General features: G+C 53.1%; 1 protein-coding gene across 1 annotated transcript in view; it reads left to right on the top strand.

Annotated features, from left to right (window-relative positions):
* Positions 1-26,364, top strand: part of CRISPLD2 (cysteine rich secretory protein LCCL domain containing 2) — a 65,534-nt gene that overhangs the window by 22,457 nt on the left and 16,713 nt on the right. The window contains exons 3-13 of the mRNA XM_006087017.3: positions 140-258; positions 2,741-2,873; positions 3,281-3,396; positions 7,570-7,670; positions 13,171-13,305; positions 14,905-14,965; positions 18,016-18,082; positions 18,553-18,683; positions 20,310-20,353; positions 21,567-21,639; positions 24,309-24,384. Coding sequence (XP_006087079.1) covers positions 140-258; positions 2,741-2,873; positions 3,281-3,396; positions 7,570-7,670; positions 13,171-13,305; positions 14,905-14,965; positions 18,016-18,082; positions 18,553-18,683; positions 20,310-20,353; positions 21,567-21,639; positions 24,309-24,384 — 1,056 coding nt within the window. The remainder of the gene's footprint in view (positions 1-139; positions 259-2,740; positions 2,874-3,280; positions 3,397-7,569; positions 7,671-13,170; positions 13,306-14,904; positions 14,966-18,015; positions 18,083-18,552; positions 18,684-20,309; positions 20,354-21,566; positions 21,640-24,308; positions 24,385-26,364) is intronic.

Below are 26,364 nucleotides of genomic sequence, written 5' to 3'. Positions count from 1 at the left end.
TGGAGACATGCACGCAACCAGTGACCGGGGCCAGAACTGGCCGTGGGTTCCCCCGGAGCCTCGGCGGGAGGCGTCACAGCAGTGTGGGACCTCACACCCACCCCTGACTCTGACGGCGCCATCTCTCCTCCCCCTGCAGACCTGGGATGAAGACCTGGCGAGGTCGGCGGCGGCCTGGGCCCACGAGTGCATCTGGGAGCACGGGCCCACCAGTCTGCTGGTGGCCATCGGGCAGAACCTGGCCGTCCACTGGGGCAGGTAAGAGCCGCGTGGCCCCCCTTCCTGGTGAACTGACCGTTATCACATGTAGCCCTTGTGAGATAACGAGGAGAGCGAGAGGCCGGGGAAACGGAGGCTGTGCCCGGGAACACGTCCGAGTAATTGGCAACATGGATGTGAGCCTGACTGCTGACTCCAGACGCCGGCCGAGGGACTCGGGGTTTCCAGAGCGTGGACTTCCCATCCCATCTCCTCGGAAGGGCTTTCGGGGCAGTTGCCGCTGGCCAGGAAGGGGCTGGCTGGGCAGCTGGGAAGATGGGAATGTTCGCCCCTTTAGGCGGGTCAGTACCGTCTCCTCTGCCCCAGCACGTCTGGGCCCTGCTCACTCTTGAAGGCCCAGCCAGGTTCCACCTCGTGGGCAGGCGTCCCTCACTGCCCGCCTTGTCCGGCCATGGAGGGGCTCGTTCACACCGCTGAACCCCCAAGTCCTCCTGGGCTGGCAGCGCCTTGCCCTTGGGAGGCACTGACAGTGGTCAGTGGAATGTCATTCCCTGGCCTTCCCCAAAGTCAACTGGGCCACATATGCAGGCGCACAGCCTGGCTGAAAGTCCCCTCCAGGCTGGGGCTGGTTTCATCAGAGAAAGTGGAGAAAACGTCTTTTGACCAATTAAGACTTACGGAGGGAGCCACAGCCAGCGGCTGTGCCAAGGCCTCTGAATCCGACCCAGGGAGGCCAGGGTCCCGGGTCCACTTTCATTTTGTCCTAATCATCGAAAAGTCGGACCGGACTTGAACTCTCCCCTCAAAATACAGGTCAGGCTTTGCTTGACTTTGCCCCAGACGTCTTTCAGCTCCCGGAGTTCCGGAGTTCAACTTGGCCATGAACTGCTCGCTGTCCTTGAGGGCAGCTCCCTCTCAGGACAGACCTGGGCAGGTGTCACGCTGGATCTGGAGAGACATGACTTCCTGGAAGCAGATCCACGGGGCACTCTCTCCTCGGGTGGGTTCTGCTTTTCATAAAGTCAGTCCCCGATGGCACCGGACGGGACGTCTGCAGGGGAAGAAATCCATCATCCCGCCGCCTGCTGCAGCTCCTTTCATTCTCTGGGCGCCCGTGTAGCCTTTGGCTGTCGGCCGGCATATTTCTGCGCAGTTGTAACTGTGGCCAGGACAGCTTTTAATTCATTTTTTCCCCCTTCTCCTACAATACCAAACAATTTCCCTACTACATAGCTGTCATGGTTAGCATCTCGCAAAGGCTGCCTATGGGCTATCGAGGAGACAGGCCTAATTTAGCCATCCCATTCTCCTCGCTTGCTTGTGTTGTTGTTGTTGGCTCGTTTGAATTGCTTTATTAGGATAACGCTGAGGAGTGGCTGGGCGGGCCAAGGACACCGAGGTCTCCCCTTCTGGTAAACGCTACTAGCTTGCGTTCCTAAAGAGCTCCTCATTCACAGGCCCCCGCGGCCCCACCTGGCTGGGCTCTGGGGACCGACGGGTGGTGGGTGTCCCTTCGCTCTGCCGCTCGGTGGCTGTGTTCCTTCCCCGGCCGCTCCAGGAACGCAGGCCGTTCCCCGGCCACGGCCCTGACCGCTGCCGCCCGCTCTGGGCTCCGACAGTAATTGTTACAAGACCTCTAACTGCCCATCTCACCGCAGCGCTCTCAGAAATGGCCAGGCCCCGCGCCTCCTTTCTCTTTTATTGAAACCGCTTTGTTTACACTCGCTGGCGACAGCGACCTGGGATTTGCATCCAGTTTATTTTCTTTCCTAAGAAAATAACCGGTGCCGGCCTGGCGGATGGGGCCCAGCGAGGGGCAGTGGCCACCAACGATGATGACCCCGGGCCCTCCTTATTGTGGCCGAGGAGGCTCAGTAAGAAATCCTAAATAGGAAGTTTTCAAGAGGGTCTGTGCACTGACTGCAGAGCTCTGTATGCTACAGACTCTGGCCCCAATGAATTTCCCACATGCATTTGAGTCCCTGGGTCCCCAAGGCAGCTGAGCAACAATGACCATCCATTGGCAGGCGGTGGGGCCATCTGCCTGGCCCCCTGTAGCTAGCTGCTTCCCAGCTTCCAGACCCTTCCCGGCCACAGGGGGTGTCCCATCTGTACAGCACCTGTTTAAATATTTACTCAATATTTTTTTCTACATTGACTTCCAATTTCTTAAATCAAGTTTTGTCTTAAGCAAAATATAGGGTTCATGGACTGCATATATTTTCCCAAACGTACATGAAAATACATATATAATTATGAAATGACTCCTTGGGGGCCAGGTAAAGGTTTCCTGGACACTCAGGCGGCATGTGGGCCGCCCGAGGGACACTCCGGGGACGCCAGGTCAGCCCCTAGCTGATTTGAGTTGTAAGCATTTCTAACAGGTGCTGGGCAGGATTGGGGGCTATTGCCCCTGAAGGAGCCCTTCCTCCAGTCGACCCCTGGGTGGTGGTGGCCAGCTGCTGTCTCCGTTGTCGGGTGTGTGGTGGCCGGAACATAACCAGCTGATGTGTCCCTGCAGGTATCGCTCTCCCGGGTTCCACGTGCAGTCCTGGTATGACGAGGTGAAGGACTACACCTACCCCTACCCCCACGAGTGCAACCCCTGGTGCCCAGAGCGGTGCTCCGGGGCCATGTGCACCCACTACACACAGGTAACACTGAGGGGTGGCCTGGCCTCAGCCCACCGTCCCCAGTCGCTCACCGGGCCCTGCAGGGTTGTTGCCCAGTCGGAAAACCGCCACTGTCATCGCCTTAACTTTTCCTTCAATTTGATGCTATTCAAAGTGTAGCTGGTGGACTGATCGGCTCACAGGTCGAGCACTGAGACCGAGCATGAGAAGCTTCTATGGCCCTTTAACACGCTGGGGCAGTTCCTTGTGTGTGGTTTGTTTTTCAGTTTTTGGTTTTGTTTATTTTAGATCTTCCGTGGGTTGGGGGGAATCTGGCCCTTCATCCCTTCACCACAGACCCTCTAACCAGCGCCCTGTGATCCAGGCCAGACTGTGTGCCCCGGTGTGCCTTGCCCCTGAGTTCTGACGCGGGGCTGTGGTCTTTTCAGATAGTGTGGGCCACCACCAACAGGGTCGGCTGCGCGGTGCACACCTGCCCGAGGATGAACGTCTGGGGAGACCTCTGGGAGAATGCCGTCTACCTCGTCTGCAATTACTCTCCAAAGTAAGAACAAGTCGGCATGGTTCTGTGGGTTGGGATGCTCTCGCCAGCTGCGGAGGACCCAACTGAAACTGTCTTCAACAGCGGCGTCTCCTCATTATTTCACACTAGAGGCCCGGTGCATGAATTCATGCTGGGGGGGGGGGTCATCTAGCTGGCCTGTCCCAATTGGGGCCTAATGGGCCGAGCGGGCCGGGGGGAGGGGACTCGGGAGGTTGGCAGGCCAGCCCCATCCCTGATCAGAGTGGGGGTGCCAATCAGGGGCAGGGATGGCTGGGGGGAGGGGCCGCGGGCAGTTGGCTGGCTGGCCCCGCCCCCTGGTCGAACTCCTGGTCAAACTCCCGGTCGAGGGGACAATTTGCATATTAGCCTTTTATTATATAGGAGCATCTGGGTTAGCTTAACAGATCAGCAGTGTCAGCCAGCGCTCAGGCTCCTTTTGTCCTCCTGCTGTACTATCCTCTCCTCGTGGACCCCTGGCTGCAAAGCACTGGGCATCACATCTGCCCAAGCAGAAGGAAGGAGAATGGTAGAAAAGACCTCTCTCCTTAGGCCTTTCTCACCCCGGCCCACTTTCTCCCTAGGTCATTGGCTAGCACTAGACCAATTGCAGACAAGGGGGGAACCAGATCGCTCCAATTGGCTTTGACCAATGGAATTGCCCCATTTGACTGCACAAGCCTCCTCTGGGACTACCTGCACAAACCAGAAGCAGGAATAGCTGTCGCCTGGGCAGCCAGTGGGGTCTGCCACAGCAATATTAGTGTTATTTTTCTCTCTGAAAATACGCAGCAGATAGCACTCTATGACACAGGTATTCCCGTTAGATGGGGTTTTTGCATCTTTCTATTTCCCCCTCTCAGAAGGGACCACCTCGAGTCTTGATGTCACAGCCCCTCTTCCTCCTCACGCAGCCCAGTGGCATTTATCCCTGACTCATTTCACCTCCATTGCTCATCAGGCACACATGTGCTCGCTCTCGGGGAATTGCTCGCCCAGCTCACGGCCTGCGGTTTGCACGCTGGCGGCCATCCTAGCACCATGCCCTGCACATTGTGGGCCTCGAGGTGTATTTGCTCAGTGACGGAATGAAATGGGAATGACTTCATGTATTTGGTTTGGGTCCGGAGTGGCCATGGGTGCGATGAAGGGGGAATTGCTGAGGTTGGGAGGAAAAGAGAACTCTCCATCAACCATCTGGCACGCCTGTGGTGGCCGTGTCTCAGCAGCCCACAGGGATAAGGGGGATTATGTCATTGATGGGGAGGGACGCAGCCCATGGAAGAGCAATAAACTGGTCCACGGTGGTGGAATTCCTGGCAGAGGAGCAGGTGGGGAGTGAGGAATAATTTGATTTGACTCTTTATATAAGGAATACACTAGAAGACCCTATCAAAAATCCAACCCTTCTCTTCTTTAGCTCCCACTCCTTTTCTTGAAAAAGGAATAATCCATGAGGGTAAAATACACTAATCTTTTTTTAAAACATATTTTATTAATTTCAGAGAGGAAAGGAGAGGGAGAGAGAGATAGAAACATCAATGATGAGAGAGAATCATTGATCAGCTGCCTCCTCCATGCCCCACACTGGGGATCGAGCCCACAACCCGGGCATGTGCCCTGACCAGGAATCAAACCATGACCTCCTGGTTCATAGGTCAATGCTCAACCACTGAGCCACACCGGCTGGGTTTAAAGACACTAATCTTAAGTAGGCAGCTTGATAAATTTTCGCACCTACATACATGTATTTGTCTGCTCGGGCACTTAAATAATAAACATTTACTTCTCACGGTTCTAGAGGCTGGAAGTCCCAGCTCAAGGGTCAGCAGGGCCAGTTTCTAACGAGGACTCTTCCTGGCTTGTAAATGGCATTTCCTTGTGTCCTCACGTGATATTCCTGGTGCACACACTGGGAAACAGAGGCAGAGAGCGAGAGAGTGAGCGAGAGAGCGCGTGCACTCATTGGTGTCTCTTATAAAGATACCAATCCCATCCAGGACCCCACCCTTATGACCACATTTAACCTTTATTACATCCTTAGAAGTCCCACCTCCACTTAGAGCCACAAGGGGCGTTAGGGTCTCAGCTTATGCATTTGTGGGCACACACAGTTCAGCTCATACCCATGTAACTACCACCAGGTCAAAACAGAGAATGTTTCCAGCACCTCAGGATGCCCCCCAACCCGAGGGCCCCATTCTGACCTCTCTTTCCATCTGCCAGTCTGTCTCATGTGAATGGACCTGACAAATAAGCCCTCACGAACCCAACACCCTCCTCCCAGCACCGCTTCTGTGAGATCTGTCCGTGGTATCGTGTGTTCACTGGGCCGTTCTCCGATGGCTGTGTGTATTCGATGGCTTCTCCTTCAGTGGGCAGAGGCTGAGAGGGTGGGCCCAGGGGCAGTGTCTGGGCTCAGATCCTTTTGGGCAGGGGTGGGAGTGAAGGGTCTTGTACCTTCACAACCTTGTACATTGGAGAGGACACTTACTTTACGGGGCTGTTGGAAGAGTAAAGCGGTTGTCCATGGCCAGGGCGTTGGTGCAGAGCCTGGCGCCCAGCCAGCCCTCCGTACACGCTCACTCGAGCATTGTTCCTCCTGGACATCAGAGGTGTGGCTCGTCCTCGAGGAAATCCAGAACCCTCGATCGGCTGGCGTCTCAGCCGGGGGAGGGATGAGCCACCTGGGGGTCCAGATAGTCTGAAGAAACTTACTGAGTCTAACCCGGCAACAGGACAGGCTCTGGCCCCTCTCGGTCTGCCTGGCAGGGGGCTGCTCGGGGGAGCCCTTCCAAAGGCCCCCATGAGTGCCTAGCCAGCCTGCGTGTCCCGAGCAGAGGTGGCCAGCTAAGGGGGGGTCTGAGCATGGTGAGGACACTACCATTCGTCACCCGGGTATGTGGGGGTTGAAGCGATGAGCGTGTAATGGGCCCCCGACCTCCGTCCCCAGCCTGATGCCCACACGGCCCTGGGTGATGCCATCCGCTATTTTGAGCTGCCGGAGGTTAAACAGAGAGCGCGTTTTTGCAGTTTGTCTTCTGGCCAACACCCACAGGGCCCTCCCTGGCCTCCCTGGAAAGCTGTCAGAAACATCACCTGGACACGCTTGTTGGCTTAGGAAGCGCTCAGAGCGTGTGGCCTTCACCTGAGCCGGGCCTGGGTCTGAGGTGTCCATACAGTCACTCACCTGTAGCCCCCCCACCCTCCATTACAGAGCAGATGGGCTCAGGGCTGGGGAAAGCGGGGGTCACCCAGCTGGCAGGGTTGGGGTCTGAACTAGGGCATCTGCTCTTCACCACTCAGCTGGAGGAGGCGGGGGCCCGGCATGGCCTAGCAGCAGGCCCGAATCCCTTTCCTGGGAGAACAAATGGATGACTAGGTGACCACGTAGGAAGTTTCTAGAACAAATCACAGAGCCTGGTCCCCGGTCACTCACAGCTCCAGTTTGTGTTGCCAAAGACTTAGATGCTATGAGAAGGATTTGGGAATTCCACTCACCACCTGCTCCCTGGCCCCCGGAGAAATCTCACCGAGTGGCCTCCAGACTGTGATGTTCCTCCTGCCCCAGGAACTTCCGAGGGAGATGGACGGTGCCTGGGCTGCTCAGAGGGACCTTGGTCTCAGCCCTAAGAGCCGAGTGTGGTCAGAGGCTCTGAGCCCCACAGCCTGGGTTCCCATCTCGCTGGGTGACCTCAGCCAAGTCGCTGAGCCTCTCTGAGCCTCAGTTCCTTCCTGTGTCAAAGGGTTGGATTCCAGCATGTCCCTCTGGGTGCTGGAAGGATGGGTGATCTGGGTTGGGTGTGTGGTCCAAACACTCACTCATTTGAAAATGTTTGAAAAGAGGGGTCCTGGCAGCTTTCCGGGACCAAGGCGCTGGGGCTGGGTGGGGTGGACAGTGTTGAGTTGTGTGAGGGGAGCAGCAGCGGTACCTGTGGGGCCAGCGGGTGTTGGCACACACACTAAGGTCAGGGAGGGGACATGTCGCTCTCAGCTGGGGTTCTTCTAGAATTCTTTAGACTCTGCGCTCAGAGGGGCCCCGGCAGCTCCTCTTTCCCTTTACATGGCAACCACCGTCCTCCTCCCCCACTGTGGTCAGACCCGAGTGGGGCCAGGAATGGGGTGACCTGGGCCCTCGAGTGGCGGCCCCTCCTGACTGTTTCTGTCTGTCCTCAGGGGGAACTGGATTGGAGAGGCCCCGTACAAAACCGGCCGGCCCTGCTCCCAGTGCCCGCCCAGCTACGGAGGTGGCTGCAAGAACAACTTGTGTTACCGAGGTAGGAAATGACTTCAAAACCGTGAGTCACAGAACAGCTCATGCAAAGCACAAACCCCGAGACGGGAACAATGGAGCCCAAGGTGCCCCCTCCCCAGCCCTGCTGCAGCCGCCCTCAGCACCCCGCCTCCCTCCCTCCTTCCTCCTCCTTGGGCACAGAAGACTCGGGGTTCAGTCCCCCGGTTCCCTGGGGACCCACGGCTGCCCTGGAGGTGCCCCCAGTGAGATCCCATGGCCAGATTCTGAGCTGGACTTGAACGCAGCATCCCCTCAGACAGGTCCCTGTCCTTGTTTGTTGGTGCTTATAGTTCGATATGAGACAGACAACAAACAAGGAATTAAAAGCAAACAGCTAGACTGTGATGTTCCCGGGAGCTCCCGGCTAGGCAGGGCTGTCCCTCAGGGTAACCTTCCCTCCTTGTCCCACACCTACCGCCCCCTCCCAGGCAAACCTGGGCTCTCCGAGGCTGGGCAGGTTCCAGCCCCCACCCCACGTGTTTGTTGTCGCCACTCAGAATGTTTCCACTCACCCCTCTACTGTAAACAATGCACAGTTTTCGTGCCTAAAGCATTGCTCACAATTGGGAATATTTCCTCAGGCTCCGTCCCAGGAGAGGCATAGCTGGGCCAAAGGGCCTCTCCGTGTTTTTACAGTTAAGATGAGTTTTTGCATGTGGCTCCATCCACAGGCCTCGTGATGGCTCAGAGGGGCTTGGCAGGGGGGCTGGGTACACAGCGAGAGCCGCCCTCTGTGCCAGGCCCTCCCTGATGGAGGGGTCGTGGGGTCAGTTCTGTGGGCTCTGGGGTGAACACACTGGTGGCTAGTGGGGGGCCCCAGACCCTCTCAGGGGCCCAGGTTCATTGCTGATTCTGCCCGTTGGGGAAGGGGGCAGGGACAGAAGAAGCAACAAACCAGGTTTGCGGCTGGCGTTCCAACCAGGCGATCCCTCTACCCATCAGCAAATGGGTGTGATTACACCATCTTCCATAATACATCTCAGGCACCAATGAGAACTCATGCATTTGGTATAAATGCATTGAGCACCTGTTGTGTGCCAGGGCGCAGCTGGGTGATATCGGTGGGGATCACTATGGCGACCAGAGTCATGGACCTGCCCTCATGAAACTGAGGTCCAGGGGGTCATGGCCACCAGGAGTGATTCTCGTCTTCCAGGGGAAGTAACTGTTTGCCGGGAGCTTCGAGCAGGAACATCGGCTGTTGGTTAATGGGGTCAGGGAGGGCTTCCCCAGCAGGTGTCCTTAAGGAAGAAGACGTAGCCTAGTAATGAGAGAAGTGAAAGGCGTTTCCGGCAGGGGGAACAGCATGTGCAAGGGCCTGGAGGCATGAGGCAGCATGGTCTTGAGTTTACTCTTGTGTATGGCGTAAGTTGGTGGTCTAGTTTCACTTTTTTGCACATATCTGTCCAATTTTCCCAACACCGCTTATTGAATAGACTATCTTTACCTCACTGTGTGTTCTTGCCTCCTTTGTCAAATATTAATTGACTATAAAGGTGTGGGTTTATTTCTGGGTTCTCTTCTGTTCCATTGATCTACCCGTAAGCGTTTGCTAAATGGAATTTCTCCCGCTTCCCGTGTCCTCTCAGGCCATCCTCTTCTCTGTCTCCACGCGCCCGTCTTTGATGAACTGTTCCCTGATACGCCCCCTCTGCTCCCTGGATTTGTGAGCCAAGCATGGGTTTTAGAGGCTGGCAACCTGCTCTGAGACTATCAACCTCGCCCATCCCAGTGGTGGGGCCCTGGGCAGGTGGTCTCTCTGAGCCTCAGTCTTCCTGTGAAAAGAGGGTTATGGTGTCAACCCCGGGGGCCTGGGGACTAGGAGAAGAGTGCAGGCTGAGGGCAACAGGCAGGCATGTCAGGTCCCGTCTCCACGGTCCTCTTCAGGCAGGCCCTGGGACTGTGCTTATAGTTTGATATAAAACAGCAACAAACAAGGACTTAAAAACAAACAGCTAGACTGTGATGCTGGTTCACGCACCAAATGAAGCCTCCAGCACCCAGGCACCCACAGGGGTTGAGTCTCCATCAGATTTGGGGGTTGCAAGGAAGGATGCCCATTGGGGCGCCTCCTGAGTCCCCCACGGCGAGGGGCTCGGTGTGTGCGCGGCCCAGAGCTGTCTGGGTTCAGGTGGAGCAGGGTCGTGTTTACCGTCGCGGGCTGTGTGGACTCAGGCATACCACGTGCTTTCTTGGAGCCTCAGTTTTCCCATCTGTAACCGTGACAGTAAAGTCCTGTTAAATTTCAGCCAAAGCAGAGCAGAGAGTTGCTATTTGCATTTGCTGACGGGCCTTCTCAAAGATGAACTGATGCACATCTCTGTGGGTGGGGGACCCCATTGTACCTTACAGCATGCACCCCGCCCCCCTCGGATGCCTGTGGACTAGAGTTGGAAACCCCTGCCTCCTGTTCTCCCACAATTAAAGCAATGAGAAGGATGTGAGTTGCTAGCGCAACAACCTGCACATAGTCCGTGCTTTATAAACACAGGTGGTTAGCTCCTTGAAGAAGTGGGAGGTATGACTGTACTTATGCCTGCACGGTGTCCTTCATCCCCTGGTGAGGAATACTGGTCCTCTCCCAGCCTGGGGGTCTCATCCATCTCTGGAACCTGACAGATGCCTCCTCCTCCTTAGAAACACAGCTCTGGTGTCACACCTCCTCCAGGGAGCCTTCCTTGACTACACAGACTGGCAGTGCACCTGCCTTCCTGCTCTTACAGCAGCCAGACTCTCCCTGAACCTTGACCACCTGTAGTTACAACTGCTGGTTCACACCAGTGCCTCCGGGGGCACGGAGCGGGTGTGTTCTTCACGTCATCTCACTTCAATACCCGCATCCCCAAGAGAGCCAACTTCTAAGAACAAATATAGACAACGATGCCTTAGTTGCTGGTTCGCCCACCCAGTGAAGCCCCTGTACTTGTTTCTTTATTTCTGGTGGGAAATCGCCAGCTTCACTCGGCAGGTGTGCCAATTTCCTAGCTAACCATGCAGCAAGTCTCCTGTCAAGTGACTGACCTGCATAAGCTACTTATGGAGCATGCACGGCAGGGCCTGGCCTATAATGGAGATGGAGCAGGGATGAGGACAGGCCTTAAGAGAGGTTTGTTCCCTCTCGCCTTGCCAGGTGTGGTGAAAAGGGTGTGGGCTTCGGGGAAAGGCAGTCTGACTCTCAGCTCTGTGAGCTTCGGCAGGTCCCTTAGCCTCTCTGAGCCTCGGTTTCTCTGTCTGTGGAATGAGGCTCATCACGTCTGTCAGGGCAGCGAGAGGATGCTGTGAGGACACACGGGAAAAGGCCCGCGCTCAGGAAACATTAGCTGTGAGCGCTGTTATCACTCACAGACCGCGGTGGGCATCTGCAGAATGATGTAAGCAATGCTATGTGCCCCGAGACCCCAGGTCCGGGATGGACAGTGCGCACAGTAACCTGGCCGTGAACTCGGGCATGGAATTTCCCCAGGCCTGCGCGGGTCCACACAGGGGATCTTAATTAGGATGTGCTCAAATAGAGCCGGTCTTCTGGGCAAGCATTCCACTTTTCATGTGTGTGTCTGAGGGCGAGGACTGTCTGCCCATTTTCTTAAATAGTGAGCCCTCAAATGCTTTAGACTGCCTTACCAAACTATATTCGGCTGAATAAAGCCACGATTATGTGGTATAAAAACCCTAAAGGCCAGTGGAAGAAAACCTGGTTATTCTAGAGACAGCTCTGGCTTTCAGTGAAGGGCAAACCTGAGTAGCTACATTGACGGGAAGGCAGACCAGAGACGGATGATCATGCCAAATGGCGTTGCAAACCTGGTGTCTTCATAAAGATTTCACCTAATAGCTCTTGGCTACAAATGGTACTTTCAGAATTCCCTTCCTAAATGTTTTTAAATGTCATGGGGAATATATTTTTTTCAAAGGAATCCAGAGACAGAATTCTTTGCGGGGGCGGGGGGGGGGGGGCGTTAATGATCTTTCATTCAGCAAATTTTATTGAGCAACTACTATGTGCTGGGAGCTGGGTATCCAGAGGGCTGTGAAACAGGTTAGCTGCAGGCCTCAGGGAGCTCACAGCGGTAGGAAAGCAGGAGGTAGTCAAGTCGGCTGTGAGGTAGCTGCCCAGAAGCAGCACTGGATGATCCCCGAGGGACCGGACTTGAGGCGAAAGATCACAGTTCACCTCCCAGCTTAAATCCCGTCCATTCTCTTGGGTCAAGGTTCGCCTGGGGTGGAGGTTGAACAAAAGGGAATTGGCTATGAAACAGAAGCAAAGAATTCCAGCCTCAAAAAGCATTGGAGAACCACTCATCTGCCCTTCACTCGATGTTTGTCTTGTATAGACACAAAACACGGTCCGCCCTTTGGAGAAGAGAGGCCATTGCCCTTAGGGAGAAGTGGTAACAAGGCTGAGGGATTGACGGGACTTGAATATTATTAATCCAATGACACAAAGAGGTCTACGAGGGTGCTTCATTCCTCCTCCTTGAAGCCCTTCTTACCCAAACACATTTCTGTCGATTCTTTCATGGAGGGAGAGCAGGAGGCAAGCCTGGTCCACAGACATCCGGGGGGGACAGGGGCGCATGCGGTAAAGGTGCCACGGCCCCCCAGCAGAGATGTGCAGCAGTTGATCTTTGAGGAGGCCATTCAGGCAAACGCAAATAGCAAACCTCTGCTTTGCTTTGGCTGAAATTTACGGTTTGGTAACCTGATGACAGGTTCTGGCCAGCAGTGAATAGTTATCTTTTGTGATGAAGACTAGAAGATAAATGAACTGATGTTTAGAAGAAATGCAGTCTGTTCGGTTAATCAGAATGTCTTAATATACGGTTGTCATGATCATTGTGGAGAAATAATAATGTTTGGATGGGGAAAAGATTGGGACCCAATGAACTCACTTTTTTTAAAAAACAAGAGTCGGGTCTCTGGCTCATTCTACGTGACGGGTCCAATGTCAGTGGGTAGCCACACCTCAGTGCAGGAAAGGAGTTGAGTTCGGTTAAGTGATCTTGGGGCAGAGAAGGGAGCAGGATGTGCTGGAGATGAGGGGCAGTGGGCCCAAGGCCTTTGACACGAGTCTTCGTGTACCTTAATGGGTGTATAAACGAGAAAGGCCCTTCTCCCAGTGAAAACTTAAGGGAGGCAGCTATGGTGTGGGGTCAGAGGATGTACTTCCTTGGGCACATGATGGTGCAGGAGGAGGCAGGACAGGAAACCATGATGATAATCCAGGTGTGGAGCTGAGCCTCTCACCCTGCTCAGCCCCTGGGGCCAGAGCAGACACAGTGAGCAGGGTCTGTCCATCTCACTCGCTGGTAGAATTCCACCTGGCCAGGTCTGTTCTGAAATGTAACTTTCTCTTTGCCACTGAAATGATTCTTTGTCAAACTAAACCTCAAACAAGTTTAGGTTCCAAGTGTTGTTTTTTTTGCAAAGTGCATTTTTGTTGAATCTCAGCATTTATTTTTTTTCCTTCCATCTTCACTACGAAGAAGGGACTTACGTCCAAAAACCTGAAACAGACGAGATGAACGAGGTGGAGACAGCGCCCGTGACTGAAGGGAAACACGACTGGGTTCAGCCGAGGGTGGTCAGACCCAAGAAAACGTCCACCGTGAGCTACATGAGTGAGTCAGGCTCCCTCTCTGCCCTGGGTGCCCCCTCGAGCCCCCTCTGAAGGGGCCCATTTTCTTTGGGGTGGGTGGGGGAGGGGAGCTGACGGGTTCAGAGGGCTCCAAGTCCACAAACAGCAGGAGCAGGGTGGCCTGCAGCTTGCAGAAGTATAACTCTAAGGTGTTGCTAAAAAATGGTATTTTTAAGCCATTTATAGGAGCTGTGCTTGAGTGACAGTTCCCCTCAGGCAGCTGTTTTAAGGTGAGACCTTATCCTTTCAAAGGGGACCTGGGCTGAAACTGGGTTCTGCCTGGAAGCGCCGGGCTCCCTAAGGGAGAGCACAGAGCATGCAGGGTGGAGGCTAGCGCCTGTGAGCCCAGTCCTTCTCCATACACCAGCTCTGGGACTTGGATACCATTTGACTCTCTGAGACTCAATGTGCTCATCCATAAAATGGGGCAATAATACAAGGTGCTATGAGGAATGTCTGCAGTAACTGTGGGCCCTGGTGTCAGCGGGGATCTCCCTGTACTTGAGATCATCAAGTTGCCTCAGACAGCCCCTGGGGCGGGAAGTTAGATGTTTCCCCCAGACTTCTGGAAGTCCCAGAACGCTCCCATGCTCACCTCTGTCGCCTTTCCCCCTCCCCTGGTTCCCAGCCCTGGTTCCCAGCACACCTCCCCTCACAGGGCTCTTCTCCTTTCTTCGCTCTCCGCCCGGCTGGAGCTCAGTGCTCTGGTTCCCCTGACACTGCTGCTGGGCGCCTTTCCTGGAGGCCGGGGCTCTGGAGGGCACTTTCTTACAGACACAGCAGTGGGCCTGGGCAGTCTGCTCCCGGCCTGGTTCTCTCTGATCCTCCCCTAGACCGTGAACAGCGTAAACTGGACTCACCTCGTGCCCATCTTGCTCAGAAACCATCCCCTCTTTTTCAACTACTCTCTCCCCTGCCCCTGACAGCCACTCTATCCTCTTGGGCTTCAAGTACCTTTTCCCAGACTTGCTGCTTGTTTAGCCATCCTTAGCTTCTTTGACCAGGAAATAGATTGACACTCTTTTCTGTTCAGAGGTTTGAAACGGTTCCATTGGTTCTTTTAATAATGCAAAATCATAATATGTCTTTTTGTCCAATTATCACACTACTCTGAGGCTTCTATACGTCCCCATAAAATAAGCAAAAAGGAAAGCTTGGCAAAGGCTGTGGGGGAGACGGCACAGGTGGGAATGCCTGGTCTCCGCTTCCAGGCTGCATCAGGCTTATTCTCCAGAGCCCGAGGGTCCACGGGGCACTTACAGTGTGCCAGGCTCCCTCCAAGGTTACAGCCACTTTCTCACTTGATGCCACAGACACTGTACATTCACCCGTTACACGCGGACATTGAGCCTCAGAGAGGGGAAGTAACATGGCCAAGGTCACACGACTACTCTAAAGTGGTGGACCTGGGATTTGAACCTCCCCCCTGAAGCCTGCAGTCATTGGGCAATGCTCCTGCTCCGGAATGGCCTGGATTCCAGAACATTCCAGAGAGCTCCTCAGCGTGGGGGGCGGGGTCTTCCAGCGCAGTCCCATCCTCTTGGTTCCTGCAGTGATGACTATTTCTGCATTTCTCTCCTAGCCCAAGTTGTCAGGTGTGACACCAAGATGAAGGACAAGTGCAAGGGATCCACATGCAACAGGTGAGGCCTGGGCGGGATCCCTCCTCACTGCCCCCTGCAGCCCCTGCTGCCGGCTACGGGTCACGTCATGATCAGCCAGTGGGTGGCCACCCAAACCAAGCTGGATAGAAACTCACAAAAGATGGTATTCTCTACTTTTAGCAACAACGGTGTGCTCCCAGGGTTGAGTGGGGAGGTAACTCAGCTTGCTCTGTGTCATAAATTCAGGTCCCTCTGAATGCCAACCTTTATTAAGGTAAGAGTGTGGCACACAAAGATCACCCATTTCTGTCAGCCTAGACCCGAGTTCCTCAGCCTTGGCTCTACTGACCTTTAGGGCCAGATACTGCTCTGTGGTGGGGGCCCTGTGCAGTGTAGGAGGCTGAGCAGCACCCCTGGCCTCCGCCCACTGGAAGTCAGCAGCACCTCTCTAGTTGTGATCCCCAAAAATGTCTCCAGAAATTGCCAACATCCCCTGAGGAAAAGGGCACCCCTAATTGATAACCTTTGACCTAGACCAGTGGTTCTCAACCTTCTGGCCCTTTAAATACAGTTCCTCATGTTGTGACCCAACCATAAAATTATTTTCGTTGCTACTTCATAACTGTAATGTTGCTACTGTTACGAATCGTAATGTAAATATCTGATATGCGGGAGTCTTAGGCGACCCCTGTGAAAGGGTCGTTCGACTGCCAAAGGGGTCGCGACCCACAGGTTGAGAACCGCTGACCTAGACGGTTGTCCCAAGCTCTGGTTCTCCTCCCGCCGGGACATACATTCCAGTTGTGTTTCATCCCTCGTCGGGAGGATGTGTTCAAAGTACAGATGCTCGGCCTTATTGTCTCAAAAGGAATTTGCAAGCTGCAGAAATGCCAGACTTGTACATGGCTCATGTGCTACAGACGTGACAATCTTGACCAACGTTTTTGTGTAACTGGGGACTCCATCACACCTCTGTGTGAGGGGGTCACACGGTGGCCCAGAGTCCTGTGCACGGAGGATCACGCTGGGGTGGTGTTAGGATGTGCGGGTGGCAGCTCCGTGGCCATCGGTGGCTCCCGCAGGCCTGCTGCGGAACCCGAGTCAGCTGCTGCTGAGGCCCCGCTGGAGGAAGAGCTGCCAGTGTGGCCCCGGGCAGTGGAATGCATTCATCTGGCGGATGGAGTCATCGGGTACCGTCCACTCGGATGCTGAAGGATGTCTCCCAAGAAGAAGGAGTTTGGTTTGGGCAGTGCCGCGGGGCTGCACTTTCTGGCAGCGAACGGCCAACAGGTGCAGCGGCCTCACGCAGAAGCTCAGGTTCTCGGCTGGAAAACCACGTCCTTGGTAGAGGGGTCCTTCCTCGGCTTCCTCTGGACGCTGGCACTCATTCACCTAAAGCCGAATCGCGTCATGTAACGCGCACGCTGAGAAGAGAAGGCGCGGGTTCCGTTTGATGCCGCAGGGACTGGGACGTGGGTGCGCTAGAGCGCCTGGCTCCGCCTTGGGCAGGCGTGTCAGGAAACAGGCTTTAGCAACCCAGGATGAGGCCGTTCAGGAGGCTCAGACCTCGTGCCTTGAGCAGCTGGTGCGGGCCAGCAAGTACTGCAGAAGCCAGCCGTCCATGTGTTGGTGAGACGAGCAAGATGCGGCAATGGTGGTGGTGCAGCCGTCCCTGCAGTGTCGGGGACATTTGCACATCTCCCTGTGTGCTGGGCGACTCGGAAAAAGCACACAGCGTCGGCGAGGGGTATCCACACCCATACTCATGGCTCTAGGATGTTAGGAACGCTCTTGATTGTCCCATTGTGACGATGGGACTTCTGTCCCGCAAGCTCATGATGACAGCATCACGCCCGCGTGCTCAATGGGGAAAAATGCCAAGGTTTAAAAAGTATCCTTTGTGAGGTAGCATCGAAAGGGTCCCAGATGGGAGCCTCCCTGGGCAGGGAGAAGGCAAGGGTCCGTCCACACCACGACTCTTAGAGACCTCCAGTCAAGAAGCATAGCTCACCCCCACCTGTGCACACCAGTGTTCCCAGTGTCCCAGGGTCTGGCTGAGAAGCCGTCCCACCATCTGGCACATCCTGTTTCTGGACCTGGTGCTTTTTTTTTTTTTTAAATATTTTTATTGATTTCAGAGAGGAAGGAAGAGGGAGAGAGAGATAGAAACATCAATGATGACAGAGAATCATTGATTAGCTGCCTCCCCACTGGGGATCGAGCCCGCAACCTGGGCATGTGTCCTTGACCGGAATCGAACCTGGGACCCTTCAGTCCGAAGGCCGACGCTCTAGTCACTGAGCCAAACCAGCTAGGGCTGGACCTGGTGCTTTTATAAAAATAACATTTACTGGGCTTATTTTCTGACTTTAAAAAGTATTCTTGTTCACTGCAAGTAACTCAGGAGAACAACCACAACAACAAAGTATGAAGAAAAAAACAGTGTCCAAAACCAGTGTCCCGAAATCTCAGTTTGACGTGGTTTCAGCCTTCTCCAGGCACTGACTCGCTCATGCTGCTTAGCTGATCTCGTGTGTAATTGCTTCACATGAGTTCCCAATTGCTTTAACATGAGTTTGCGACAGTCAGTACGATCTCTAAGGGCAGTGGTTCTCAACCCTTGGCTGCACATTAGAATCACCTGGGAATCTTTTTAAAATCCTGATTTCTGGGCCTCATCCTCTGGAAATTCTGTTTCTTTGTTACTAATGTTGTGGCCCCATCCCATAACAAAGAAAGAGAATTTCTGGAGGATGAGGCCCAGAAATCAGGATTTTAAAAAGATTCCCAGGTGATTCTAATGTGCAGCCAAGGTTGAGAACTACTGATAGTCACATCTCTGCCTTAAACACAAATGTTAATTAAGCACCTGAAAGCAGTCGTTAAGAAGGTCAAACCGAATCTGTAATTGTGTTCACGTGACTATCAGCTTCAGCTTGGGCGACCTGGGACTTGCCAGAAAACGATGGATCCCACATCACCGGAGCGTTTCTGCGTGTGATGACAGAGCTGCTGAAGAAAACAGGGGTAATTGCACGGCGATGCGGAGTCGTGTTCACCTGTGGAAATCGCTTCCTTTCTCCCGTCAGGTACCAGTGCCCAGCAGGCTGCCTGAGCAACAAGGCGAAGGTCTTCGGAACTCTCTTTTATGAAAGTGTAAGTAGCCAGTTTTTCTTTAAATGGCTTGCTGCCCTGTGTTTTTAAAGGAGGTTGGTGGTTTTCAGGGGAAAAGGTTTCCCTTCCCCGCCTTTGTCTGACCTTTGTTTGCAGAGATGATCTGTGAGTGTTTGTGGGCCCACAAACTGGTGTAGCCGCTTTGGGGCACTGGGGCCAACCCTCGGGAAGCCCCGTGTCCGTGTAGACGCCCCGTTCACATGGCGTTAACGTGCACCACTGCATGGGGAGAAGGGCTGTTTGTCGCTGTTCTGACTGTGTCAAGCCCCTCGGATGGGCTTTTAAAGATAAGCAGCCCAGGGACAAAGGCGCACGTGTTCTGGAGAGAGGCAGGAGTCGGAGGTGGGGTGAGCTTCGGCCCGACTGTTTGGCTTCTTGTGGGTTGAAGACAGGCATCTTGGGGTCGGCCGACCAGGATCACTTCCGGGCACTCACGGTCTTCCCCTCCGCAGTCGTCCAGCATATGCCGGGCCGCCATTCACTACGGGATCCTGGACAACAAAGGAGGCCTGGTGGACATCACCAGGAACGGGCGGGTCCCCTTTTTCGTCAAGTCTGAGAGAAATGGCATGGAGTCTCTGAGGTAACTATTCTGTGAGCGGGGTTCCTTACAACGTTTTCTGGTTATAAAAGTATTATTGAGAGATGACCTTAGCCCATGACTCAGAACTCGCCCATAGGCAGCTCAGCATATTTTCACTCCGGTAGTGTGTGCCCCCTCCCTCTCTCTCCCTCTCTCGTTTGGTTGGGTTTCGGCTTCCGCTTTGCCTTGCTTCCTTGTCCCCAAGAACCATCAGGCACGTTATCACTAACAGTTGATGGTATCTTTGCGTTTATAGGCTAATTCTGGATTAGCACTTTTTCTTCCCAAGAATGAGGCTTTTCATTTTTTAAACACTTTTTTTTCCACGATAATGTTCTCACATAAGGTATGTGGCTGGTGGATGGGCCAGACAGTCCTTGGCTATGCTGACTTTTTGGGGCTCGGTGAGGAGGCCATGTGTTGACCTCTATGGGACAAGAGGCTAGAGTGACCTGGGACCATAAAGCCCAATAGAGGTCATGGGGTCAAACAGACTTGGCTCTGCTTCTTCCCTGTGCATGACCTTGGGCGGTTTCTTCATCTTTTGGGTGGCCGCACCCTCATTTGTAAATGAGGACCATGGTAGGCCCCGGGGCTGACACCCACTAATCCACGATGGCACAGCGTGTCAGGGCCTAGCCCGGCGTCTGTGACAAGGAAGCACCGAGCAAATGCTCCGTGATTGTTCAAGGCAGCATGTCCCGTGCGAATTGTGAGGCCACTCTGAGCGTTTCAAAAATGACAGGAGACATCCTCTCTGAAAGGTCCAGCTCTTCAAGGGGTGTCCGAGTACCCCCTCCCATCTTAGCTAAGGACCTAGGGTTATGTAAACAAAAAAAAGAGCAAGGAATTGTCAGCCAAAGCCAAGGAGGTGCTCACAGAGATGCCAGTTGGGCGACCTCAGGAGGCGTCTCAGTGCAGGCTGTGGGCGTGGCCAGGTTCAGATCCTGCTTGCCTGGGACGCTTGTCCTAGAGCCACCTCTGGTTCAATGCCCAGCTTTGCACCTAGAACGGGCTCTTCACATTTTAGAATTCAGGGAATGTGCGAAATCAACATAAAGCAAATTAAAGCTTTATTTTTACTAGCTTCTCATTGCAATGCCGCATGCCCTTCCATTATGAATGTTGGCTCCTAACCAGACTAGGTTAGCAGCACTGGCGACTCTCCCACTGGTGGACTCGGACTTGCTGCAGACATCGCAAAACAGTCTGCGTTCTTACGCTGAAATGACGGCAGTGAGAGGCCCACCTCTAAACTGTTCTTAATGCGTTCATAACACGGGTGGCTATTACTCTAATGCTAATTTGTTTTAATCGTTTGATAATGATATTAATAATAACTGATTTTCCTTTAGTCTTTTCAATTTATCATATGCATTTTAAAACTGTCGCTCTGAGCAGGGGTGCCTGGGCTCCTTCGGGCTGCCTGAGGGGTCCTTGCCCCAGAGAAGTTAATGAGCTGTGTTCGGAAAGTTCATTCCTAGATCCTGCTCTAGGTGTTCTCAGGGCCTTCGGGTTGGTGGGAGATAAGTAGGGAAATGAAACATTGAAGCTGTAAATAAAATAAACGTGGGAGCAAGTGCACAAGCCATTCTGTTTGCATTTACCGAATGTTTCCTTCTATAGCAAATACAAGGCATCCAGCTCATTCACGGTGTCAAAAGTGAAAGGTAAGCTGGTGGCTTTTTTTTTTTTTTTTTTTTTATGTGACCATAATACATGGGTTATCTTGGGTTTCCCTGGAAATGCCATTCCCCTCCGTTATGGATTTAATGTCTATTCTGCCTGCTACTAATGCTGTTCTCAGGAATCGGTCCTCTAACTAATTCCTAAACATATCTGAACTTGGCATTGGCCCCAGAGAGCTAAATCAGAAGCACAGGCTTGGCGTTTCAGCTGAATGTCACAGAAACACCAACACCTGGGTCTGGAGTAGCTAATAGGTTGCGTAGGGAGGATCAGTTTCTATTGCTTGATAGTGACTACCTATTCCTAGAGCATTGTGTTGAGATGGATGCTAGGGCCTCATTCTGGGCTCAGCAGAAAACAGAGCTTGATAGATTAGTAATGTCTGCCATGGACAAGAGAGGGAAACGTGGGGTATGTTCATTTGGTTGGATGGGATGCATCCATGGGAGAGCATGCTTTTCAGTCACGACCTCCTTCAGACCAAATCCTGCTGTTTATGGAAATAAAGTTTTATTGGCACACAGCCATGCCCATTCATTTATGCATCGTCTATGTGTGGTTTCTTTGCAGCATAGATCATAGGGCCCACCAAGCTGGAAATATTTACTCTCTGGTCTTTTAAGCAAGAGTTTACTCAGCTCTGGACTAGATGGGGACATGCTGTCAGACACAGCAGGTGGTCAGTATTAGAACCACTTTCTTACATCTGTTGTTTAAACACGTGACTTTGCAGAAAAGAGTCCCTGGCCTCCTTTGAAACAGCTGTAGGCCCAGGAATTGGAAACCTGGATTTTCATCCATGTCCTGCGAGGTCTCAGCTTTTCTGAGCCCCCGTTTCCTCTTATAATTACAATAATACCTGCCACGGGGATCCAACATGACGAAGTAGGGGAAAGGTTTCAAAATCGAAAAGCACTCTGCAAACGAGAAGTATAGTCGATCCACGGAGAAGCTGCTGCGGTGGTAGCATCCCTGGCCAGTAAACACGTTCAGGCATGGGCTTGTCTCATCCCTTGAGTGGTCTCGGGTGGAGTGCCAGGAGCGCTGGGGCTTGGCACCTGTTCTCACCAGCCCTATTGGAGGGCTCAGTGAACCCCTAGAACCCAGGTATCAGGCCGTCCATTTCAAAGGCGGGTGACCCGAGGCCCAGGCTAGCTCTTGACCTGACCCTCTCCTGATGGCTCCTGTTCACAGTGCAAGACCTGGACTGCTACACCACCGTCGCTCAGCTCTGCCCATTTGAGAAGCCAGGGACCCACTGCCCAAGGTAAGGCCCACTGGCATCTGGGTTTGCAAACGTGGGGCCTGAGAGAAGGTGCCGTGCTGGGTTGGGGGTCATCTCCTGGCAGCGAAGTACAGTGGAGATCCGGATATGGCCCTTGAATGCGTATGCCCAGGAAAGCAGTCCTTTCGTGTTCAAAGCCAAGGGCCACTCGACCTTCCCTGGCACCGCTGGTTCTCAACCCTGGTTGCACATTGGAATAGTCTGAGAGGCATTAGACGCACAGATTCCCGGGGACCCTACCCTGACCGCTGAGAGCTGGATCTCTGGGATGGCCCAGCCAGGGACCAGCCTCGTTAGACGCTCCTGGCCGAGCTCAGTGGGCAGCTGGTCCCAGACTCAGTTCTGGGAACTTAGCTGTCCATTTGCTGCTCCTCCCCTCACTGGCCAGAGTGCTCACACATGTAGAAATGACTTCATTCGCCACGTGGCTCCTCCCAAGCCCCTCAGGCCGACCTGGAGATTTGTCACTGTGACCTCTTAGATCAGTCTAGAACTCTGCAGGCTTCGCGCTGCTGGTCCATTTCTATCGGCTCGTTGATTCCTCTGCCGGAGCTGTGATATTTTCTATGCCTCAGTTTAGAAACAGCTTATGAAAACCCAGTTTTGGGGGTATGATTTGCATACAATAAAACGCACCCATTATAAGTTTACAATTCAACGTGTTTTGATTAGTGCACAATCGTGCAACCCTGGCCGCAATCGAGACAGAAAGTTCCCTGTGGTCAGGCCCTCCCCTCCCTCACCCCTTCCCCACATCCCCACAAACCACCATCTCCTTCTGTCACCCTGATTTTGCCTTTTGTGGGATTTCTATAAGTGGAGCACCACAGCGTGCAGACCTTGTGTCGGGCCCTCGCTCTCTGCATGCTGCGGGAGCCATTCGTGTTGTTGAGCGTGTCCGGTTTATTCCTTCATGTCGCCGACGGTGTTCCATTCTGCGGATGTGCCACCGTGTGTTTAAGGACCAGGTTGACACGCATCTTCCAAACCTTAAGTGGCTGATTTTGGAGGAGGATGCATCATAACGTAAAATAAAGAGTGTCCTCGTAGCATTTGTGTCTGAAGTGCCCACAAGGTCCTCTCAGACGCTGGTGATGTAGCATCCAGTGAACCCTTACCCTGGGCCTGGAAGCTGGTGGGTTCTCCCAGGGAAAGACTGAGCTGAAACTGACAGGTGGACACCCCTGAGGTGTGAGCAGAGTCCAGCCCACGGAGGGAGCGGGCGAGGGACAGGAGGCTGGAGACTGGACAGGGGGCCCTGACTCCTCCCCTTTGCTACCCGCCTTCCTCTGGAGCTCTCTCCCTTCCTAGGAGGCTCCCACCACCACCCTCACCACCGCTATCACCACCGCCATCACCACCGCCATCACCACCGCCATCACCACCACCATCACCACCGCCGTTCTGACTCTCCCCCCACCAAATGCTCAAGTGAGGATAGCAACCTCTTAGTAGATTTCCCCAAATATTAAAGAGAAGCTGAAGGAAGTGATCTCAACCAAATAAAACACAAAAAGACAAACTTGACATAGGACACGTATGCAAACGGTCGGCTTTGGCCTGCCACTCCAGAAGATCTAGGAAAGAACGTTCTTCCCTGACTTCTGGTTTCTTTTTCGAAATCCCTCACACACACACCCTCTTTCTCTCTGCCACCCCTGCGCCCTCCCCGCACCATCCAGGCCCTCACTCCTGCCTGGCTGCTCTCCCTCCCGCCATCCTGCTGTCCTGGGGCCAGGTGGCTTCCGGGCCACATTTGGATTTCCCCTCCCTCCCTGGGCCCCCGCTGAGGTGCACTGTTCCAGATCAAGACAAAAGGCCTTTTCTTAAGCGAAGTTCCTGCCTTTGGCTGGGCCCACCCGTCTCCAGTTCCAGGCAGCGCCTCATCCTCTATCCCCTGCGCTGAGGGCAGGGATCAGGGATGTGGTGGCTGACATGGCGGTGACGTGACGCCTTTCCGCCTCAGGTTATCGGCACCCCCTCCCGGGAATAGTCTGTGACTCACGGAGGTGAGGGCCCTCCACTCCTTTCCTCCCCCACACGGGGAAGTGACCTTTAAAAAGCCTATTGATTATAATCTCCATAATGTGCCCACGTATGAACTGGCCAACACCCAAGGATGAGAGGGACCACCTTTCACAGTCCCCTACTCCCCTCCCTTAGATATGTATCCCCTCTCACCTTGTTGTCTGTGAGTGTCTTTTCTATGGGGTTTTTAAATTCTGTATGAACTATTTAAGAAGAGGAAACATATCTTTACCACTGCTAGAGTGGGAGGAGTATATATTTTTCTCTTCTTTTTTTAATCCTCATCTGAGGATATGTTTATTGACTTTAGAGACAGAGAGAGAGAGAGACATCGATGTGAGAGAGAAACATCAATTGGTTGCCTCCCGTGCACACCCCAAAACCTAGGTATGTGTCCTGACCAGGGGTTGAACCCACAACCTTTTGGTATATAGGATGATGCTCTAATCAACGGACCCACCGGCCAGGGCTTTTATTTTTTTTAAAAAGAATAAACAGTATGATAGTTTCCTGCCATCTAAGAACTGACATCTTGAAATTCAAAGAAAGAGGGCCAGCTGCTTCTCAAGAAGTTTTGTTTCCCGCTGACCATGACCATCACACAAATGCTTCTTGTTTTCCAGGGTTCGTTGTCCGGCGCACTGCAAAGACGAGCCGTCCTACTGGGCTCCTGTGTTTGGCACCAACATCTACGCAGACGTGAGTACGCTGGCATTTCAGTGACCACCTCTCAGAGCCTATTAAGCCCTCAGAAACCACATTCCAAGGTCTGGATACCAGAAACCCGAGATCTCATTCCTGGGCCTCCAGCTAAATTTAGACCAGTCACTTCTGCAACCATTGCCCTCGTTTCCCACTTACAGAGCTATTTGTACGGCTACCTCTGGGTGCGTCTGAATACAGATGCAGGGGTGCCTCCTCAGACGCAAGCGTTTTCATAGTTTGGTAAATGGAATCCTGCCTTCCCCCATTGATACGCGTGTTTAACCCGAAAGCTTTCATGTGTCACATACTTCACTTCCCAGATATTTAGTGACCTTTCCAGCTCTCCTGATGCATTTAGAGATACCGGTCCACGCTGCTCACTGCGTTTCCTATAGGCTGGGTATACCCTGAGCTATGAGCACACAGAGGAAGATACGAATTTTCTTCTCGTTAATAACCACTGATTGTATTGGAGCCTGTTCTTCCACATTTCCCTCCTAACGTTAGCAAGGAAGCTTCGGCCTGATTTTCCTTAAGTAAGCCCTTCAGGACGTAGTCTGCTCCCTCCAGCTGCCCAGGGTTTAGGGACATGGTGACCCAGCAGATGTGAGTATGGGCGCTGCTCTGCCCAGCAGCCTGCGTGATCTCGCCAAGTCATTCTCCGCACTGTGAAACGAGCCAGCTGCGGCTTTCTAGTCCGGGGCCTCTTCTAGATCTGGATTCCCACGATTAGATTAGCGCCACTCACCCCTCCACTGTTTCTCACCTTCACTGGTGTGGTTCTCTCTCACACACCATCGCCGTCTTTGCCTTCATCCGCCTTCGTTTGTTCTGGATCCCTGTGAAGGTGAGGGCACTGAGTTCTACGAGGTCAGAGCCGCCCAATGGCCAACATTTTTCCTATCTTTTTTTCTTTCCTCTTTAAATGAGTCATTGTTTTTCCTCAAAAACTGCTTGGCCAAAACTGAGTTCTAAAAGTTTAATAAAGGAGTAAAATTACACACACACACACACACACACACACACACACACTATTACACTAAATGTCTGAACCAAAGTCTGCTTTTAAAAGACAGAGACTTTGACTTTTAAATGACTTAAAGTGATTCCAGCGAAATACAAAGAAGCAAACAAATGAAGTAGGAGTGGCAATATTTCTATCCTATAAAGTAGAATCGAAGGTTAAGCATACTGAATGGGACAACACAATTCATTATGCAATGACACAAAATGTATCATCTCTATAAAGATATGAAAACGAAGTCTATGTGCAGCAAACAGTATAGCAGCTAAACGTCTAAAACACAAGCCCTTCCCCAAAGGTAAGACATACAAGAACTGGATACAAATGGAGTAATAACATAAAGCTGCCTTTCCCTATGTGTCAGGGCCTTTACGAACACCACCTGCAGGTTTTGTTATCTCCATCTGACAGAGCAGGAAAGTAAGGTCAGAATAACCTGTCCCATCACCTGCCCCAAGCACACAAGCTGGTACCTGGCGAGGTGAGATGCCATGAGGTGTGTCTTGCCTTCGGCTCTCTTCCTTCCATCCCGTTGTGCCTGAATGTACCTGCACTCATGGGGACACCGATGTTAGCAGGCCTGAGGCGGAAACCTGTGAAGGCTTGAACTCATTCTCTCGAGTTTTGAGTTTTGGGAACCACCGTGCTCATGGGCAGAGCTTGGCACACAACAAGTGTTCAATGAACGTTTGTTGAAGAACGAACTCAATGAAGATGCCACAGTGGTCAATACTTACACAGCTCTTCGGACAGCAAGAGAAGGAAGGAGGAGAGGGAGAAAGAACACGAGAGGAGGAGGCCGGGAGGGAAGGGGGAGGAGGGGAGGAAGGAAGAAAGCTACCTCCGTCCCAGAGGTTCTTTTCTGGCCTTGGTTTCTAGGTCACTCACTCTGTATTCTGGGAAATGGTGATGTCTTTTGGAAAGTGTCTGTTTAGCTAAGAGATTTATTT

The sequence above is a fragment of the Myotis lucifugus genome, unplaced genomic scaffold (genome assembly GCF_000147115.1).
Source record: "Myotis lucifugus unplaced genomic scaffold, Myoluc2.0 scaffold_35, whole genome shotgun sequence".
Classification (NCBI taxonomy): Eukaryota; Metazoa; Chordata; class Mammalia; order Chiroptera; family Vespertilionidae; genus Myotis; species Myotis lucifugus.
The sequence above is the reverse complement of the archived record's forward strand: the minus strand, read 5'-3'. Positions and strand labels throughout refer to the sequence as shown.